This window comes from Cydia fagiglandana, chromosome 2 (assembly GCF_963556715.1).
Source record: "Cydia fagiglandana chromosome 2, ilCydFagi1.1, whole genome shotgun sequence".
Lineage (NCBI taxonomy): Eukaryota > Metazoa > Arthropoda > Insecta > Lepidoptera > Tortricidae > Cydia > Cydia fagiglandana.
Genome location: NC_085933.1, coordinates 22,974,944 through 22,995,702, shown reverse-complemented (window position 1 = coordinate 22,995,702; position 20,759 = coordinate 22,974,944). Strand labels below are relative to the sequence as shown.

Genomic DNA, 20,759 nt, shown 5'->3' with positions numbered 1-20,759 from the left:
CGCAGTTCATGTGTAAAACGCTAAATTGACATTTATGAAAAGCTTATTAAGGTTCAATGTCGCTAACAATCTGACTATGATATTGACAGCTATTGTCACAAGAAATTGGCGAGGAATTCAATTATTTTTAACTATCTGGCAAACCAACTTTATCTAATTATATTTAAAACGAGGCGCAAAAAAAATATTTTTCTATCGGAGAACAACTTATTGCGCTTACATTTATAAAATTTTCTGCCTTTTTCTGTTTCTTTTTTTTGTGATATACTCTGGCAAACCCTCTTTGTCAGTAGAAAAAAAGCGCGAAATTCAAATATTTTATGGGCGATCAACCAGTCGCGCCTATATTTTTTAAATAAGCTGTCTTTTCTACTGACTGAAATGGCTTGCCAAACTATAGTAGCACTAATAGAATAGCACAGCTAGCCAGACTTCAATTTAATTTACTACCAATTTATCTTTATCGATTTATCTTAACACGCTACATGGTCACACCGGCAGTGAAAGAAATTGAAGAATAGTTGAAAACCACGCTACATTAATAAATTGACAATTTAATTATAATTAGATTTTGCGTAAAATTGTCCCGCCTGGACACTGCTTGGGCAAAATCGTCTTGTCCTTAAGCCCCCTCCAGACTATGCGCGTGAATCGCGGGCGAAGCCGCGAACGCGAGTGTGGAGTCAATTTCGCTGTCCGCGAAAATCGACGCCACACTCGCGTTCGCGGCTTCGCGCCGCGATTCGCGCACGAGTGTGGAGGAGGCTTTAAACCATCGCACATTGCCAGTGGCTAAAATCCGTTTCTTCCAAAGTTTTCCATTTAGATACGAAATTAATTTTAAGATTGATTTTTGTACCTATTTTAAGTATCCTTAAAGTTATAAAATTTTCTTATACGCTATTGTAATAATTTAGTGAGATTGCATTTAACCTAAAATTGTATAAAAGCGATAAAATAAGATTAAATATATAGATAGGGATTTTAATAAAAATTACACAAATTTTGTATCAAATGTTATATTATATTAGACATTTTGTTAAGATACTGTTGAAAATTTAAACAAATACATAGTTGTCAACCCAAAAGTAACAAATAATTTATAGGTGTATTGTATGTATATTATAAATGATTAAGAGTACCTAGATTTGTTTAAAATATATACCTATATAGATTTTGAGAAAACGTTATTAGAGCATCAAAATATTCAATCAATATGGTAGTCGAACTGTAAAAGTAACCGCATTATTGCGGTTACTTCGATATGTTGTTACTTCCGAATGCTTAGGGCTGTGCAATGATTAAACATAAGCATACCTGTGCTAACCTGGGATCGGGACAAGAATACAAATTGATGTTTATTATTAAAGTTTAGTGACATAATATATACATTTTCTTATTAGAAATCCTGTATTACTGTAAACAGGTTCAATATCATGTCCAATATCGAGCCTCTTAAGTTAAAAACATTTAATACTTATCCGTGCTCTGAGTTAACACAGGCATGAAAATAAGCATCTAAGTACTTCATCTAACCCCGGTTTTATCTTAAGCGTGTTTGTCTGACGAAGACTGGGGGTCGATTTTTGAATTTCGATCGCTCGATTTCGTCACTCGAAAATCAGTGGAAAACGGCGAAATACTAATTTTTGAAATACGAGCGACCGAAATTTGTAATCTAGTGGTATTGGCCACTCGAATTCAATACTATTAGTAGAATTTAAAAGCCTAATAGTGGAGATATCATTTAACGAAATACACGAAATCGACTGGCCGAATTTCAAAAATCGGCCCCCTGAACTCTAAAACAATAAAACATTATAACGTATTAAAAGAAAAGAAAGAACAAATGAGTCGCTCAACTTCAAACTCGTGTAAAACCATCTGTCAGATTATGCGATATTAGTATTAAGAAAAGGTAATATATAGGGTAGATATTGCTGAGAGAATCGAATGGGGATTAACTAAGTTGAAGTTAAGCGGTAGGCACAATTGTAAGACTGTTACGTATTTGAAGGACCGGGATAAAATAAATAACATCCACTAATCTTTCATCAACTACATTCTTTAAATTGTATTTTGCCTAAATCTGTGTAACTAAGTAGACGCTACGTGAAATTTTAACTTCTACATTAGCACAGATGTTTAATATTGTCATATCTTTGAAATCTATCTAAACACAAATTTGTAATTTTCTATCTATACTAGCTGAATGTCTTATTATAGTACAATTTGGTACCTGCTATCTCCTCTCTTTCTTCAATTTATAGTATTCATATGCGAATCTCATAATCTTGAGCTAATTATCTCTAAAACATCTTACGATTAGTAATTATTTAAGCGCATCGCTTGAATATTATTATGTAATATAAATATTATTATCTTGCACCCTCCGATTAATACTAGCACCAAAAATCAATGATATCAGAGGGTCTACCGCGAAAATCGAAATTGCGTTAACCGCCTCTCTATCGCTCGAATACACAAGAGGGATAGAGATGCAGTAGATAACGAAATTTAATTTTCGGCTTTAACTGTTTGTATTAATAATTTGCTTTTTTGATAAGTTATTTTATTTTCTGGATTTAATTTCTTATTCCATTTTCGAATAGCTTTTACAGCTTTCTATTTTGTTCTAGTCAATTGCTTAAGAAATAAGTTCCTGCTACTGTGTATGATAAGAACATTATTTTTGTGAGAGCACGGCTAGAGCACTATTTTATATAATGTACTAAGTTAGCACTTAAAAGCACTGTTTCAGCGTTACATTATTTACTGTGTAAAACAGCTGCATAAAAAAACGATGTGATATGTAATGTATAAGTTTTTTAAAATCGAACAGAATATGATTTGTGTTAAAAATAACGAGCGTTTCATTTTCATTATAAAATATCCTCTCGCACCATCCTTAGAATGTATCGAGAGGTGAACGGTTAAATCTCATTCTAAGCATTTTAGTTCTTCCTCCATCATTATCTTCGCAATCTTCATTTTTACGCTTATCTGCCTCTTTAAAGGCATTTTCTTAACCGTCTTCGCATACCCTAAAAATATCAATTCTATGTCATCGAATTCATGCAATTCTCGGTTATTTTGACTTTTCATATTTGGATCGGAATTTATACGTCTCTTTTTCCTATTTGGTTGTTCTATCACACATTCTAAATTATCTGAGTCTGACCCAAAATTGTTTGTAGAATGTTTCCCCTTATTTTTTGTAGGTTGTTTGCTGTTACATTCAGTAGCGTCAAAGTCTGACCCAAAATTCGTGTGATCCGCTTCTTCCAGCTTAATATTGATTATATTTTCAGAATATTCTTTCGTATTGTGATCATCTTCAGTATGGTAAACGACTTCTGTATTTGAACGTATGTGCGGCCGTAAGAATTCCAAGTACTTAGCCCAATGCCAATATTTGTATGAGGAAACTGCTTTCGAGTTATCGGTCTGCGCTCTTATGTGTTTCTTGAAACAATCTCTGAGGTTTTTCCACTTTACCTTCAGAATTTGTACTGCAACAAAAACGACAAGATAAATAATAATGAAGTATCTACCGTAAAATTAGGTACTAGAGTCCTTAAGTACCTACAACAATGGTCAATTTTTTTACGTTGATTCATACGAGCCATACATTTCATACCTATGTACATATGTTTTATACTCAACAAAATTTTAAGTACTTAGGTATACATATTTTACCGGAACTTGAATAGATCCAAAACCCTCCCCTATACCCCGCGCCCTGAATAATTCCGACGAACTCCAGAATTGATGTTTTTTGTGCAGATGTGACTTTTGTGTCCAGTTTTGATGTGCAAAGGGGCTGCCGCGAAAACCGAAATTCGCAAATTGCGGGGATCTTTCTCTTTTACTCCAATGAAGGCGTAATTAGAGTGACAGAGAAAAATTCCCGCAATTTGCGAACTTCGATTTTCGCGGTTATAGCCCTGCGCCACACGCGGTAAATTAAAGAACTAATTCGACCAAAAGACCGCGGCAAATTGCAAACGGCGCTGTTAATGGCATAAGATATTTTTTTGAAAATGCCGATGCCTTCGGCAATTTAGGTACAGGTTTGTAAAATGATGGCGCCGTTTGTAATTCTTACAATTTGCCTGCGACATAAATACATATAATACAATGTCAAAAAACTAATCGCAGGTGAGATTGCCGAAATATAAAGTGAACCGATCTCTCGAACAAGTTTGAACAAGATCGGCTCACTTTATATTTCGTCAACTTTACATGAGGGTCTACCGCGAACACCGAAATTCGCAAATTGCGACGATCTTTCTCTGTCTCTCTAATTACGCCTTAATTGGAGTGAAAGAGAAAGATGCTCGCAATGTTATTAACTGTTATCAGTTAGTAGTTCGTAAACCTTATTGCAAGAACATAAGGTCTACCGATGTTCAGTTAATTAAGAATAATATTCCTGTCCTAATATACTACTGTATATTAATCTCAAACAAGGCGTTAAAATAAGTAGGTAAGTAATTGTTATTCAAATCAATTCATATTCTTTAACAAAGAAGTCACTAATAAAAAAAACTCACCATCGAGATCGAATGTATCAGCTATTTCTTCCCATAACGCCTCACTTAGATCTTTTCTACATGGAACCTTATGGTCGTAAAGAACTGGATGCTGCTTTATTGTTTCGATTATTTGTTCTACTAGTATTTTATCTCCCATTTTAGTAAAACTAGCGCGATAATTCTGCAGTACGTTGATTTTTGCATGTAACTATCGCTAATCGCAACGCGTTCGGGCGATGCGATAATGGCGATTTACATTCTACCCATTTCTACCACATCCGCTGTCAAAAAACGACAGTTACGCGTAATGTTGCCAGAGAAAAAATGGGCTAAAATTTTATTCTAATCCATGTCAAGAGATTCTTAGTTCTTTTTAATATATTTCGGTTATAGCAATTAATTTTTGTTTCAGTAAGTGTTCAACTATAATATTTTTACTTATTACATTGTTATAATAAAATTAAACACAATTTCAGTCACAAAATTAAACTACCATGCCACCATATTATTATCTCATGGCAACATTATAAAAAAAGTTAGCGTCAGCCATTACTTGTCAACGAGTCGTGGCCGTGGACTGTCTGCCGGTTTTACCTCATCTACGCCTCTCACCATATTCCAACCATGAGTGCCAAATTGTTAGAGTACAGGGAAGCGATAGAACGCCAGCTGCGAGACAAAAGCAAGCCATGGACCACGACTTTCGACAAATTGGAATCGAAAACCGGCGTGAACAGACTGTACCTTTTCGTCGGTGAGCCTTTTTTTTCTTTAACGTTTATTTATATCCTTAGCGGGTTTTGACGTTCTTTTGTGTTGGCAGGTCTGGTGGCGTTCACCGGTTTATATTTAGTGTTTGGATTCGGCGCTGAGCTGATATGCAACTCGATTGGTTTCGTGTACCCTGCCTACATGTCTATGAGGGCTCTGGAGTCCCCTTCGAAAGATGACGACACGAAGTGGCTGACATACTGGGTGGTGTTCGCGTGTTTCTCGGTCGTTGAATACTTCTCCGACTTCATCGTGGGATGGTTCCCGCTCTATTGGTTAATAAAGGTCAGTACATTTCCGTATGTCACTCACTAATTACATTACTCATCACTTTGATGCTAAATTTATTCTTTCAAAGATTGTGCAATATATCTAACAATACCTATTGAGATATGTCTTATAAAATTTCAATAGCATCAAGCCCGGTTTACCCTGTTTTTCAACTAACAGTACATTAATATGCATTAGATTTTCCTATATAGTCAAAAGAACTTATTATTTATTGGTAATACAATAATGTAATTAAAAGTATATAGAAAAAATTGTAGGCATGACAGGTATTTTTTCAAAGTATAAAGTATGCAATACCTAATGGTATGACCAATCTCATTGACCTTTAGTCTTGAAATCAATGACATCATTCCCAGGTGGACAATATCAATGAGTATTTGTGAAAATAACAATATTAACTAATTACAAACTATAGAACAAGAAAATTCAGTAAAATCTGTAAAATTATCCTACATATTAAAATTCTTTTACATGATTTACATAATTATATCCCTTTGGTCCACATACTCAGTTTTGATTTATCGGAATGAAAACTTTTAGACAATTAAGTAATAAATTTTTCAAATTTACTTGACTTAATCAACTGGTGGTTGGCTAGCCGCCACTCAAATAAGTTATCACGCTGTCTGTTGTGGTCTAATGTGTCAATAATAATAATAATACAGCCTATTATTATTCAGACCGAGAAAGGTGGAAAGTATGGAGAAGGCCTATACCCGACAGGGGTCCTTAATTTAGTAAAATAAAAAACAATATTAACAGAAAACTTCTTACTGAAATACTATTTAAGGAAAAATAAAGGCTTAAATAAATAAATATTATTCATATTGACATGAGTGAAACAGAAAATGGACTAAACAAAATGGTTCACAATGACGCTGGCATGAGTATGAACGAGAACTAGAGCGATAAAAGAGTGACAAATAGCACTAAACCTGAAAAGCATGAAGGAAAATGTATTATTTGTTTGTGTCAAGCTTTTTGATGTTTAACCATCAGTATGGTATTATACAACTTGAACTGTAATTCAGTTGCAAAAGATAAAAAAACTACTGTGATATCGATTCATATTCATTCCAGCTCTCAACAACCAAAATGAACTAAAGGAACTAAAAAACCGAACTAGTATTTGATTGAACGAGAGCAGAGCGCTCTCTGTAGTGACCAAGCAGGCACAAGCCTACTCTAACTCTATAATTCTATACTATTCTAGATCTAGTTGCTTGGCCAGCCCTTATCATTTCCACGGTTCTAGACATTATGTTATCTGTATTGTATTACTCACATAAGATAAAGAATTCATTTTTGACACTGAAATATGATATGAGTAATTCTTAGGCCTTTATCTACTTTATTTTGAAGTCGTAAATTATTTAATTATCTTAACGAGTAGGTACATTACGTTTGTTGGTTTGCCCATTAGTAAATTAAATAACCATTTTGCATTTGAAACAATGGTTATTATGGTTATGAGTAGACCATATCGGGTATTCTGATAAGTATTGAATCAATATTATTTATAGATATCGTTTTTTGTTGAATTCCGATAACTTCAATCTTATTCACTGAAATAAAATAGTATTATTTACTGTTTTCGAGCACCATGTTTACGGGTGTTTTGACACCTAAATAAACATCGAGACACATTCAATTAGGCCCACTTGCACCATTCCAATAACCCGGGGTTAAGCGGTTTAACCGTCAACCCAGTGTCAAATTGTACGGGTAACCATGGTAACTCCAGGTTTAACCGGTTAACACCGGGTTAGTAGAATGGTGCAAGTGGGTCTTAGTGAACTTTGTCAAAAGATTTACCTACAATATATTTCTTAGGATAGCATAGTAAGTCGATAGTCGAGCTTGACATGGGAGGCTTCCTCAATATATTGGCCATTTTCACGTTTTTAGGGTTCCGTACCTCAAAAGGAAAAAAACGGAACCCTTATAGGATCACTCGTGCGTCTGTCTGTCTGTCTGTCTGTCTGTCTGTCCGTCTGTCACAGCCTATTTTCTCCGAAACTACTGGACCAATTAAGTTGAAATTTGGTACACATATGTAAGTTTGTGACCCAAAGACAGACATGTAACGTAAACAAATGAATTTTAAACATGGGGGCCACTTTTGGGGGGTAAATGAGAAGATCAAAAAATTAAGTTTTTCAAACTATATCGTGTTACCTACATTTCAAATGAAAGAGCTCAATGTGAGAATCTCAAACATATTTTTTTATAATTTTAGAAGTAATTCAAGAAAATAGGCAAAAAATAACCATTCCCCCCCATTTATCTCCGAAACTACTGGGTCTAAAATGTTGAAAAAAATACATAAAATAGATCTTTACCTATAGATGACAGGAAAACCTATTAGAAATATGTAGTCAAGCGTGAGTCGGACCAATTAGGTAGGTAGTTTTTGATCCGACCCCTACTGGTTTTTTAAAGGCAATTAACTCGCGTTTCACAAATATAAAAAAAATATATTGTTAAAAGTTTAGTAATGTACGGAACCCTTGGAACGCGAGTCCGACTCGCACTTGGCCGGTTATTGTTTTCGTAAGTTAATAACGTTACTTTTACTTATAGAGTAAACTACCCAATATTGGACACCCTATTGTTGTAAGAAAGTAGCCACAGTTGCCTTAACCCTTTGACCGCCGTTGTCCGGTATAGAAGACAACGATAGAACGATACGCTGGCGCCGTCGTCTTGTATACAAGACACAAATTCAACCACTGAGTTAATGTGAAAATAATAACAATTGCAATTTCATTTACAGTCGTGTTCATATTTAAGGTCTTTGTTTTTTCATTTATTTGCTTTTTAAGCCGCTATGTAAATCCCTTCTTTTATAATAAGGCATTTAAAAAAATTGCTCCAATTTTCAACATTTTTCATGTTCCTCGTCGCCGTTGTCTTGTATAAAAGACAGCTAGGGATGGGAATGTTAACTCGATATGGGAATTTTTAAAGTAAATATAAAGTCAGAAATATGTTTTTATCTAAGTATTTGAACACTTGTTAATCGCCAATTTTTTTCAACGAATAGTAGGTAACTACTTACTAGAATACGTAGAACGAGAGTCAGATAGGCATAACTATATTTAAAGTTCAGGTAGCTTCTTTAGCTCTATAAAGTAGAGTCAGACAAGTAAATTTGCCATTGTGGATTGTGGACTATTTAATTGCAGAAGAGATAAATAAAAAAAATAATTGATGTTATTTTATAGCTTAGTGGGAAGGGATACACCGCAGCGACCGCTTCGCACAAGTGTGGTACAGGGACATACCTGTTTATCAGACTTTACTTTTATTGTTATAACATTGAAGTTAATGTGCAATTTTTTTGTAACAAGTCGTTGAACGTTTTTTTGATAAGAGTTTACCTATAGATTAATGTAAACCAAACTGAAATTATAATGATAGATTCTAATTCCGGAATAATATCTTCACTCATTAAAAATTCAACCCACGTGTAATTTTCACTAAAACAGTTCCGGTATATTGACTTTATCGACACATGATGCGCAGCTTTAACGTTACGCCAATAAAGTTTACGTACCGACAAGCGCTTACGCCGTTGACCTAGAGACTATTATTACTTGATCCGCGCGGAAACAGTCCTTGTCGGTCTGCATTGCGGGCAGTCCATGGGCGCCGTTGTCTTGTATAAAAGACTTCTCGTACAGCCTAGTGCGGCGATATCACGTCTTGAATCGACATTGTTTAGTGGTTGTTTTTGATGTTAAATCCCTATATTTTAAACATTTTCGGGTGTAAAACATATGTTTATTTTGGCAATTTGGAATGAAATTAAAACAGGATAAGAACAAAGCTAAATTAAAAAGATTTTTACCATAATATTGTAAATATCGATATCACTATTTGCAATCCCTAAACTTTTTATTAGTTGTTTACTTAAAATTTGCTCTGGCGTGTGAGTGAGCGTCTTTGCGGACTAGGTCCGGCGGCCAAAAGGTTAAAATACTACCTACAGTGTATAGTTCGTGTCATTCACGAAGACGCGTGCCTTGACTCGTATTGTCATGTTATTAAAGGTTAGATTTGACAATCTGCGCGTCATCGTGAATGACACGAGTCACGAACTCATGCAACACGCACTTGATGTTGTTTTGTTGATGAAGTAACGTCAGCTAGTGACGACTACTTCACACGCCGCCGCGGGTCTTTGTTCACACGTATAGATCTGACGAATCCGGCGCGAGGCCGTCTGTTATTATGAATTCACTCTTTTGATTGAAAACAACGGATCCGCGTCAATACGATCGTTGGTACCTTTATTTCAGTGAATAGGTACATATTTCGACGACCGGTCTGGCCTAGTGGGTACTTAGTGAAGTGACCCTGTCTGCGAAGCCGATGGTCCCGGGTTCGAATCCCGGTAAGGGCATTTATTTGTGTGATGAGCACAGATATTTGTTCCTGAGTCATGGATGTTTTCTATGTATTTAAGTATTTGTATATTATGTATAATTATCGTTGTCTGAGTACGTGAGTACCCACAACACAAGCCTTCTTGAGCTTACCGTGGGACTTAGTCAATTTGTGTAAGAATGTCCCTATAATATTTATATTTATTTATACCTCATACCTATCGTAGGATCCCAGTCCGAAAGGGCAAAAAACCGGTTGTCGGATTACAGAAGTAATTATTTAATGGTTTCAAATTAATTAAAAATCGTAATACTTATATTAACACGTTGGCTCCCCACCATACTACACCTACAGTTATTGCTCCCACGGCCAATATAAAATTAAGTGAGGTTTTGATTCAACCGGTGATGCTCATGGTCATGGCCACACGGAGAAGATTACGTGATGCATACGTGAAGCATAACCGGTGGGTATGCTATGGCAGCCATTATTAAGGAATTAAATTATTTAACAGTCAAAAACATTTGAGTAGGTATATTTTTCTGTTTGATTTTTTTTTTCAAATTTGTCCGGATAGAAACAAGCATTCCGTTAGATAGGTACTATCAAAGTCTGCTCTTAGGTATTGAGGTACTGCGCCCGCGTCGAAACCGTCCCGATTACACCGATTAACTATCTGATTAGCTAGGCTCTTCTTTGCTTATCTATTGCAATACCTATATGCGTCAGTCAGCTATTTTTTTAACAAATTAAGGGCTGTTCATAAATTATGTCATCTATTTTTGACGATTTTTGACCCCCCCCCCCCCCAATCATCCAAAAATCATGCTTTCATGGTCATGGCCACGGAGAAGATTACGTGATGCATACGTGAAGCATATGCATAACCGGTGGGTATGCTATGGCAGCCATTATTAAGGAATTAAATTATTTAACAGTCAAAAACATTTGAGTAGGTATACTTTTCTGTTTGATTTTCTTTCAAATTTGTCCGGATAGAAACAAGCATTCCGTTAGATAGGTACTATCAAAGTCTGCTCTTAGGTATTGAGGTACTGCGCCCGCGTCGAAACCGTCCCGATTACACCGATTATCTGATTAGCTAGGCTCTTCTTTGCTTATCTATTGCAATACCTATATGCGTCAGTCAGCTATTTTTTTAACAAATTAAGGGCAGTTCATAAATTATGTCATCTATTTTTGATGATTTTTGACCCCCCCCCCCCCCCTCAATCATCCAAAAATCATGCTTTCATGGTCATGGCCACGGAGAAGATTACGTGATGATGCATACGTGAAGCATAACCGGTGGGTATGCTATGGCAGCCATTATTAAGGAATTACATTATTTAACAGTCAAAAACATTTGAGTAGGTATACTTTTCTGTTTGAATTTTTTTGACAAATTTGTCCGGGTAGAAACAAGAATTCTGTTAGATAGGTACTATCAAAGTCTGCTCTTAGGTATTGAGGCACAGCGCCCGCGTCGGAACCGTCCCGATTACACCGATTATCTGATTAGCTAGGCTCTTCTTTGCTTATCTATTGCAATAACTATATGAATATGAATATGAATATATGCGTCAGTCAGCTATTTTCTTAACAAATTAGGGGCTGTTCGTAAATTACGTCATCTATTTTTGACGATTTTTGACCCCCCTCCCCCCTCCCCGAATCATCCAAAAATCATGCTTAGAATGTCCCCGTTTCCTCCTACCATCATCCGATGTCTAGACCCTCTCCCCCCATTTTGAAATGACGTAGGTACTTAATTTATGAATAGGCCCTTAGCCGTCATTGCCGCATTATGTTTTTATAGAGTTTCATAAGTTGTGCCGTTTTACATCAAGATGTGTATACATCAGTTTCGATGGAATGTCAACCTTCATTAAAACGAACAAACTATAATATTTTCATTTGTTTCGTAAAATTTTCGAACAAACGAATTTCAACCCAAATGTAAATAAAACTAGATTCAAACTTCCTTAGCTATAATTGTATGGTGAGCGGCACGAGGATAAACCCGACTAAACAAAAACACGTCTCCATTACATGATTTATATGTTACAACATTTTTCTAAACTAGTGTTGGCTCCTAATTTAAAACGGAATAGAATAACAAAAAATAGTTGGTCGATCCATCACATTCATTGAGAATATCCTCTAAGGGGTCATCCATTAATTACGTCACACCAATTTCTAGGTTTTTTGACCCCTCCCCCCCTTGTCACACTTGGTCACATTTGGCAAACCCCTCCCCCCCTAGTGTGACGTCACATTTTTTCTACGAAATCGCCAAATCGAATTAAGTAAGTACCTAAGTATTATTAATATTTTCTCAAAATATTTTTGACGATATAAATATTAGTAATTTTATAACCCAAAACTCCTTAGGAAAGAAAATTAAACGATTAAAAACTATTTTCGTTTTAAAAACTTGTTATTTAAATGTACAGCGAACTAAATAATTTAAATAAATTTTCGGTTACTGATGAAGTTAAAGTGACGTCACAAAGTTCGTGTCTCCCCCCTCCCCCATGTCACAACATGTCACATTTTCTTGACCCCCTCCCTCCCCCTAAACGTGTGACGTAATTAATGGATGACCCCTAAACCTAAAAATAGGACGTTAGAAAGGCAGGGAATAGGGTTCGATAGTGGTTAGAATACTTTCGTTATCAGAGTGTGAAATGTTTTAACCTTTTGAACAGACGGCAATTGACGTCAACGCAAAACCGTAACAACGACGCCAAAGACGGCATTTGAAGTCGATAATTTTTTGATGAAAATCTACTGAAAAATACCCCACTTTAGGTTGGCGTTATTTATTCACAAAACTAAATTTTACCCCCGTGGCGTCAGTGGCACGGCAAATGGATGCGCCGTTGGGCGTTCAAAAGGTTAAAATAGGTACCTTTAAAAATCACCCCCATAAAATTTAATTACAATTTGCATTAGACAGGTCCATTGCTCCATTTACTGTAATAATGTAGGTATCGGATGCTGCCGAGGTCTCTCAAATCGGAGCCACTTTATTTTATTGGCTAGATGAGCAATCTGCACTTAGGTGCTGCATTCTTGAATTCATTCACTGTGACAGATACTGCTATCTCTAGTAATTTTCTACACGGTGGCAAAAATTATTTGCCTGGGAGGTTTTGGGATTATGATGATGATGATGATGTATTCTGTAGAGGTACATCTTGCCGTTTTGCCGAATGTATTAATACCTAAGTAAAGCTAGATCGCGCTCATTAACTCGCACAGGAGTTATTGGCCATTGCAGGGAGTTACCCTGCAATGGCCAATAAAGCGACGTAATATATGTGTATTTTACATTAAAAGATTGCCTGATGCCTCGAAAGGTCCGTTCAGAACGTGCAAATGCGCCGCTCACGCGCAGTTTCGCTCGAACACAGCATCATAGAACGTGCGTTTAGTGGTCTCACAACCCTTGTTTTCAATCCGCAGTGCATCTTCATCATATGGTGCTACCTGCCCGGAGAGCTGAACGGCTCTCTCGTCCTCTACCGCCGCATCATCCGCCCCTACTACCAGAAGCACCACTCGCAGATCGACGCTGCTGCTAGCGCAGGTAAATACATCTAAGGTGGAAGTTCGCGCCGCGACAGAGACTGAAGCGACCGCGACCGGAGACCGTGACCGTCACGAGACAGAGACTCTCGCGTCTGTCTCTGTCTTGCGACTGTCTGTCGCGGTCTTCCGTCTCGGTAGCTCGTCTCTGTCGCGGCGCGGACCGCCAACTTTACATGAACCATCGTTGGCATTTTCCTCTATAGCAGACGTATGGTGTAACATCCGACCGCTTTTGGTGGCTAAATATACCGATGCACTGTGGAATGATGGCATGGTTTTGATTGGTCATGAGAATTTTTTCGAAGACAACTTTAAATAATGTTGACAAAGAGTCGTGAAATTTAGGAGGGATTTTCCTGGACAAGTTCTCAAGATCCTTACTAAATTTAGTTTTGTTTGGTCAATAAAAAGTTGTCGTCGAAAAACAGACAATGTTCAACCACAAGTTCAGCGTCGTTCCACGGTGCCCGATTCGGAACCTCAAGCTTATGGCTCCTCTACACGATGGGCCAACGCCGGCCACTCCAAGGGACGCAGCCATGCGGTAGAATGAGATAGCAATATCACTTGCTCCCTGTAACGCATAAATGCGTCCCTTGGAGTGGCCGGCGTTGGCCAATCGTGTAGTGGAGCCATTATATCTGCGAAGTTAATTTTAATACTAAATAAAGATAAAGCAGAGTAAATTAGGTATATAAATAAATATAAATTGTCATCTCGACAAATGCTAAATCGTGCATTTAATTTTCAGTTGCAAAGGCCGTAAATAAAAATGTAGATAAAGCGTTTGCGGCCATTACCAAAAAAATTGACGAACTGCATACTGACTAATGTCAAAGGTACTTCTGCACGGTGGTGGTTCTTGTGACGGTCTTGTCTCATACGGCTCCTCTACATGATGGGCCAACGCTGGCCACTCCCAAGGGACGCAGCCATGCGGTAAAATGAGATAGCAATATTGCTTGCTCCCTCTAACGCATAAATGTGTCCCTTGGATTGGCCGGTGTTGGCTCATCGTGTAGAGGAGCCAATACGTGCATATATAATATGCATAGTCCTTTCTGTAATGGTTTATGGTGTGTTTGTATTCCATCGGAAATATCACGGGATTTATTCATTTACAACCCACACAGACATATAGTGAATACATACACATATTTTTTATGTAAATGCGATTATTTATATCATAGTATCTTTAGTACATCAACACGCACAATTGACTGTAAAGACCAATCTATATAGAAACCAGAAATAAATAAATAAATAAATATTACAGGACATTTTTACACAAATTGACTGAGCCCCACGGTAAGCTCAAGAAAGCTTGTGTTGTGGGTACTCAGACAACGATATATACACCGTGTTTTTTTTTATTTCCGTTAATTTCAGGGGTGCATTCCTGAGCTTAAATTCTTAATTTCTCAAAGCCACCGATATTCTAATTAACTCCATTACGGAGATAATTAATAATTTATTTTTTTCCTATAAGGCCTCTACAAGCGTGTACACTTGCCTTAGGGCCGGTTTACATATTGATTAGTATTTAGAATGAGTTCATGCATTTGCTACTAAACTTAAGTACAATCTCGGTCGATCGATGTTCGAAATGACATTGATATGTCACAGATTTCAATTGTTTGGTTGAGTTAAATGTAATGCCCGTGTTACAACAACGCTATATGCTACATTTAATTACTTTTTAAACTTTTTTTTTTTTCAAAACAAGCAAAAAAAATATTTTTTTTTGTAAATTAACTATGCCATTTAGTTCTCTTAAACGTACTTAACCATACCCCGAAGTTAACGGAATTCAATAAAAACAAGGTATATAATGTATAAATACTTAAATACATAGAAAACAACCATGACTCAGGAACAAATATCTGTATCATCATACTAATAAATGCCCTTACCAGGATTCGAACCCGGGACCATCGGCTTCATAGGCAGGGTCACTACCCACTAGGCCAGACCGGTCGTCAAAAGAAATCAATAGAAAACTAAAGAGTCAAATATATTTTAGCACAACGTATAGACATGTTACAATCTGAACCCCTAACAATAGAATTTATAATCATCTATTAGTTATGCTAGGACAGATATGTTCAAAAGAATTGCATTATAACTGTTTAGACGTCTATGAAGAACGGTGTAAGTATAATCATTAAATTTTACAAAGCCAGTAGGTATTTTTCTTTTTTTTAAATCTTCGTATTTTAAAGGGAACCTTTATCAAACGGGACATGTCGGCTCCGTTGGGCCTCTACATTACCTACATCACACACACATTACATTACATTATCTAGTTTCAATAAATGTTATACTAGTAATCAAAAAAATGGTACACTAATTTTGCAGTTTTAGATAGGGGTTCCGCCAAAATCGACTGAAAAACCCCAACATCCATTTCTTTATAGCCCCCAGCTTCAAATAAGCCAGTAGGTTAAAACATGTTTGAAAGTATACATTACGAAAGTTTTTAACCATAAAAATAAATGCGTAATAAATACAAAACTGTTTTTCAGAACTTAAGGACATTGTAAGGAACTTAAACAAAAACATGGACAAAACTTTCGACGCCTTCAACAAAAAATTGCAGAATCTACATTCTGACTAAGCGCAAGGTATAACACCTTTTCGGTTCTTGGCTATAACCGCGAAAATCGAAGTTCGTAAATTGCGGGCATCTTTCTCTGTCACCCTTAATACGCCTTCATTGGAGTAAAAGAGAAAGATCCCCGCAATTTACGAATTTCGGTTTTCGCGGTAGCCCCTCTGCTTCCAACGAGGGTTTTGTCTATGGTCTTCTATGTCTTATTCTGCAAACAGACAAATTTTATATGTAGTTTAAGTCACAAACCTTACAAAAACATAGTAAAAACATACTCACATACTTTAATTTTCGGCGATAAAGAAAAATTAAAAATAATTAAAAACCAAGTATAGTGCAACTAATGCAAATTACCACGAAATTACTGGCGACGGCGGTAGCTACAACCATTGGTGGGAACCAAAGACATATGTAACTTGGTATAAGATGAATAAAGTCTAAGAAAAAAACGTGCCTCGGAAATCAAGAAAAAGTCATTCTCGGATAGATGGCACACACCTTTAGCCTATTCTCGGCTAGATGGCGTGACGACACCGTTTCATATTTAACAATTTTAACACATAAGATATCAGTGAATAAACATGGGTCAAATGATATAAAAATAATACAAACATTTATCCATATATATTAATTTTTTTGATAATTTTATACGTGTTTATTTTGAGTTATAGTCGTGTGTCGATAGATGGCAGTAAATTTACAGTGACTACCTACAACATTTACTATGACAGGACCCCTCTATACTATCTATTCTTTTTGGTGGGAACGAAAGATCAGATCGCTGTGTCTTGCCTATGATTATCGCTGCCGCCGTTGCAAGTCGCTCAATGTCGTGGTCGTGACGTTACTGATGAAGGTATATATTTAAAAACAATACGTAGTACAATCCGACATAATTAATTGTTCAACCTCTGGAAGCTGACCATTTAGGTAGGGATGATACAACGAGGTTACTTATATAGGTCTGTAACAAGTCTCACTTCCTAACGAAGTAGATAATCACAAATTCTAAACCGATTGTAGTAGATTACTTTTTGTAACATTGTTTTGTTTTTCAACCTGTTTAGTGTTGTATGAAAAATACCTGGCCGTGTAGCCAAGATGCCGATCGCTTACGCTCCGTAGCGATCGAAACGCAACTGTCACTGTCGCACTAATATGGAAGTGTGATAGAGAGACATAATGGTTTTCGTTGTCGAAGCGATAGCGATTGTAACCTTGGCTAGGCCGGCTGAACTTATTTACGGTATTCACATTTACACCATTAAACCTCTTACCCCCTTGTCACATATATTTTGTTAAAAATATACATATTGTACAGTGCGTGACGCAGCGAATATAGTACCCGTATCGGAAACGGGCGATTATGAAACTGAGGTCCAAAAGTTGGTGCGTGACACTAAAATTAAATTGGACAACCTGAAGAAAAAGCTTAATATGTAACCCGCAAGAATTAGTTTACCGTTGCGTGTATGTTTTTTTTGTTTTGTTTGGTCGCCGTAGACGTAGTTGTACCATAGACGACACCCATTTTATACTAATATTGTAGTAAACTGAAGTAGGTAATAAATGTGCAAAGTTGAGCAAGATTTCGTTATGTGAGTTTTGTGACCATGAGTTACTATAATGTACTTACTGTATAGATTAGACAACAGTGCCAAAAATGGAATTAAAAAAAAGCTTAGACACTAGCAAGAACATGCATACAGACCATACAGTTTACATTACATTGACGACTGCTGAGGTAAACTATGTACATACAAAATTTTGATCAGATGAAGTAGACAATGTAACGAAAATTGCATGCAAATTCTTAACAGTTAAATCTAAACTCCGATTATTTTTCAATATTGCTTTTATTGACTGTTGACAATTTGAGCATGGTGATATGTACGGCGCAATACCACTATTAGCGCTACCTAGTTCAGCTGCCTTTATAGTATGTATGAATACGAATTCTTGCCCGACCATGCAGTTTTATGAATTCAGTTATCTGTTATAGACATAGTCTATTATATTTTTTCACCTTTTTTATAAAAGCGATTATCATTTGTTTACGTTTACTCATACTTATTTTGCAAAATCCGTATAAACTAGAATGTAGCCAATAATGTCCGATATTAACCTGATAACTGGTTTTAGGTAAAATGGATTAATGCAGTAAAGTTCATGCAAAATTCAATGGTAAGTGAATAGATTGGAATTAAGTTGGTTTTTAGATTTGCTTATAAACTATCTGGTCGGAAATAATAATAACTAACAACGTCCAGCCGGCCTAGCCAAGGTTACAATCGCTATCGCTTCGACAACGAAAAGCATTATGTCTCTCTATCACTCTTCCATATAAGTGCGACAGTGACAGTTGCGTTTCGATCGCTACGGAGCGTAAGCGATCGGCATCTTGGCTACGCGGCCAGGACTTTAAAAAATACTAGAAACATTGATAACATTATATTAATCAAATATTTCACTCGAAAGTATATTTACAATATATCATACCTACTTACGTAGCAGACTAAGGCTTTATAACGTAGTAATAAGGTATAATTCATTATCATTATTGTATCATAACATCAGTAGGCACTGTGTGAACTCTCATGTCATTAATTAATTGTGTAGAATTTAATAATATTTATTGTGTTGCTTATGTCTTGCACTAACTCTTGGACTGACGCCTAAAATGATTATTTTCTGCCAGAAGTTTAGATTTATCAAAGCTAAAGAGAAAAATAATCGTATTTTCTAAGTAGCATCTCGTTCTTACACATTTTTATAACAATGGTGATTTAAGTCTAGTGAACTTAATATCTATCATGACTTTCACTTGAGGCCTATTTTATAATATAGGTATCTAATATTTTCTGGCCTCACTAACCTATTGTGTACTTTTATTGGTCTAATAATAAATTAGCTGTGCGCGTGATAGCGGCGCTTTACTGGCGGCTATGGGAACATTACTTATTGATGATAGATTTTAAATGAGACCTAAAAAAGTTTGTATTCATGATTTGTGTATATTGTCCTTAAAATATGTATGTATTTATAATATTTATTCACATTTTCACCTCATTGAGGCAACAACCGACACATCACGTAGCCCTTAGGACACAAACGACATCATCACACTTCACACTTGGGGATCACAATAACCTTTTGACCGCCAAAGAAGCCGCGCGAAGAATATCAACCTTCGTGCATTCCCCCAAGGTTCAAAGGGAACAAATATTTTGGTTTACTGTACACCACATTGTCTAACATTTCCATTAGCATTTTAAAACTATTCATTATTTAGGCCACCTGTGACATAATTTTATGCTATATACCTGTGAACCAATGGTCTTGGTCAATCAACCCGCAAGATATAATTTAAGTCTGGTTTTACAATTACATAAGTATGTGTATGTGGCGAAGCAATCAATGCCCTTAGGTTATATTTCATTTCCATGCCAGGAGGAGATATACAAGCCAAAAATTAACACACCTTTTACAAAATGTGACTAAAAATAAAACTACAATCATTTAACTGATAGAAGAAAAAAACGTCATCATCTTTCAAAATAAAATAAGTAGTCTAGGTAAAATTTAAAATTACCAACAATGTTCACTTAAAAAATATCAACCTATTTTTGTGCCATCCTGTATACAAGAGGTATTTATTCAAAAACAATTATATTAATGATATATTTATATTTACAGCCAGCCGCGTCGTCAAGGATACCATCGGGAAGACCAACTAACCGATGACAAAAACAATTTCGGGAGCAAAAAGTACAAATATGCACCCACTTCATGCCGAGCTTACTGCACAATCACGCCATTTAATATATGAAAATATGTGTAGCACAGTCTGTCAAATTAATTATTACTTATTGACAGGCGCCGTGTCAGCTGTGCAAGATTATTCTTTAAATGTATTTCTGTATAGGTGCTTTTTTGATTAACTCGGCAAAAAGTTGCCGTTGTCCAATAAGGGTCAATTGCATCAGATAGTTGACGATCACGGCTTCGAAAAAAAAAGGAAAACACCTTAGTTTTGACCTAAAAGTATTGTAACATCTGTCATCCGATTTGACTACACAATGATAATTGATTTATTTTCCATTTTGTTAAGGAAACCGTGTAATATAAAGTAGTTAAGGATTTTTTTTACGATCGTAACTTTCTTCTATTTGTAACTTTTTTTTAGTACCTACTCAAATCTTAGTTGAATCTTTTCTTTTTGCCTGTAAGATCTTGATAGAAACGTTAATGTTAATCATGGGCATATTTTATCGTTTCTAGATCTCATAACGGAATTGATTTAATTTTTTCCTGTTGTATATTATGCAATAACTTTTGCTCAAGGAATGTTAGTAGAGAACAAATAATGTCTCATTCGTTACAAAACATGTGTTTTTAGGTTACGCAAATTTCCACATTTGACAGGCAGACTATACAAAACAATTTTTCTACATTTTGTATAAAAATTTATAGCAAGCATTTACATTATATTGTTATACTAGTTCGAAGTTATAGCTTAGGAGTTATTTTTTTGCCATCAATGTTATAAAAGTTTAAAG

General features: G+C 36.0%; 2 protein-coding genes across 6 annotated transcripts in view; one reads left to right on the top strand and one right to left on the bottom strand.

The window, feature by feature from the left end:
• LOC134678739 (uncharacterized) overlaps positions 1–4,800 on the bottom strand; it is a 336,630-nt gene extending 331,830 nt beyond the window's left edge. Inside the window, exons 1-2 of one of the 2 annotated variants that reach the window (XR_010100235.1) lie at positions 4,557–4,800; positions 1,478–3,512 (exon numbers count right to left, since the gene is read on the bottom strand). Coding sequence is in view for 1 of the 2 variants with exons in the window: in XM_063537425.1 (XP_063393495.1) it covers positions 2,941–3,512; positions 4,557–4,695 (711 nt within the window). In the remaining variant the exon portion in view is untranslated. Of the gene's footprint in view, positions 1–764; positions 3,513–4,556 lie in introns of those variants that run through there. The other variant, XM_063537425.1, reaches the window with a different exon arrangement.
• A 270-nt stretch (positions 4,801–5,070) lies between these two features.
• Positions 5,071–19,981, top strand: LOC134678754 (receptor expression-enhancing protein 5). 4 transcript variants are annotated; one of them, XM_063537455.1, is made up of 6 exons: positions 5,071–5,292; positions 5,362–5,594; positions 13,464–13,587; positions 16,115–16,213; positions 18,343–18,384; positions 19,897–19,975. In XM_063537455.1, the coding sequence occupies exons 1-4, from the start codon at positions 5,163–5,165 to the stop codon at positions 16,204–16,206; spliced, it is 579 nt and encodes a 192-aa protein (XP_063393525.1). In that variant the 5' UTR covers positions 5,071–5,162; the 3' UTR covers positions 16,207–16,213; positions 18,343–18,384; positions 19,897–19,975. The 4 variants fall into 4 exon arrangements, with proteins under 4 accessions (XP_063393525.1, XP_063393533.1, XP_063393548.1 ...); XM_063537463.1 differs by lacking the exons at positions 16,115–16,213; positions 18,343–18,384 and adding an exon at positions 14,341–14,428 and having other exon boundaries at positions 19,897–19,981; XM_063537478.1 differs by lacking the exon at positions 16,115–16,213 and having other exon boundaries at positions 19,897–19,980.
• Positions 19,982–20,759: the final 778 nt, after the last annotated feature.

Excerpts from the sequence above, each read along its gene's own strand:
- LOC134678754 (XM_063537455.1), top strand. The coding sequence starts at position 5,163 with ATGAGTGCCAAATTGTTAGAGTACAGGGAAGCGATAGAACGCCAGCTG. Across the intron at positions 5,293-5,361 it reads CAGACTGTACCTTTTCGTCG|GTCTGGTGGCGTTCACCGGT; the intron begins GTGAGCCTTTTT and ends TTGTGTTGGCAG. Across the intron at positions 13,588-16,114 it reads CGACGCTGCTGCTAGCGCAG|AACTTAAGGACATTGTAAGG; the intron begins GTAAATACATCT and ends ACTGTTTTTCAG.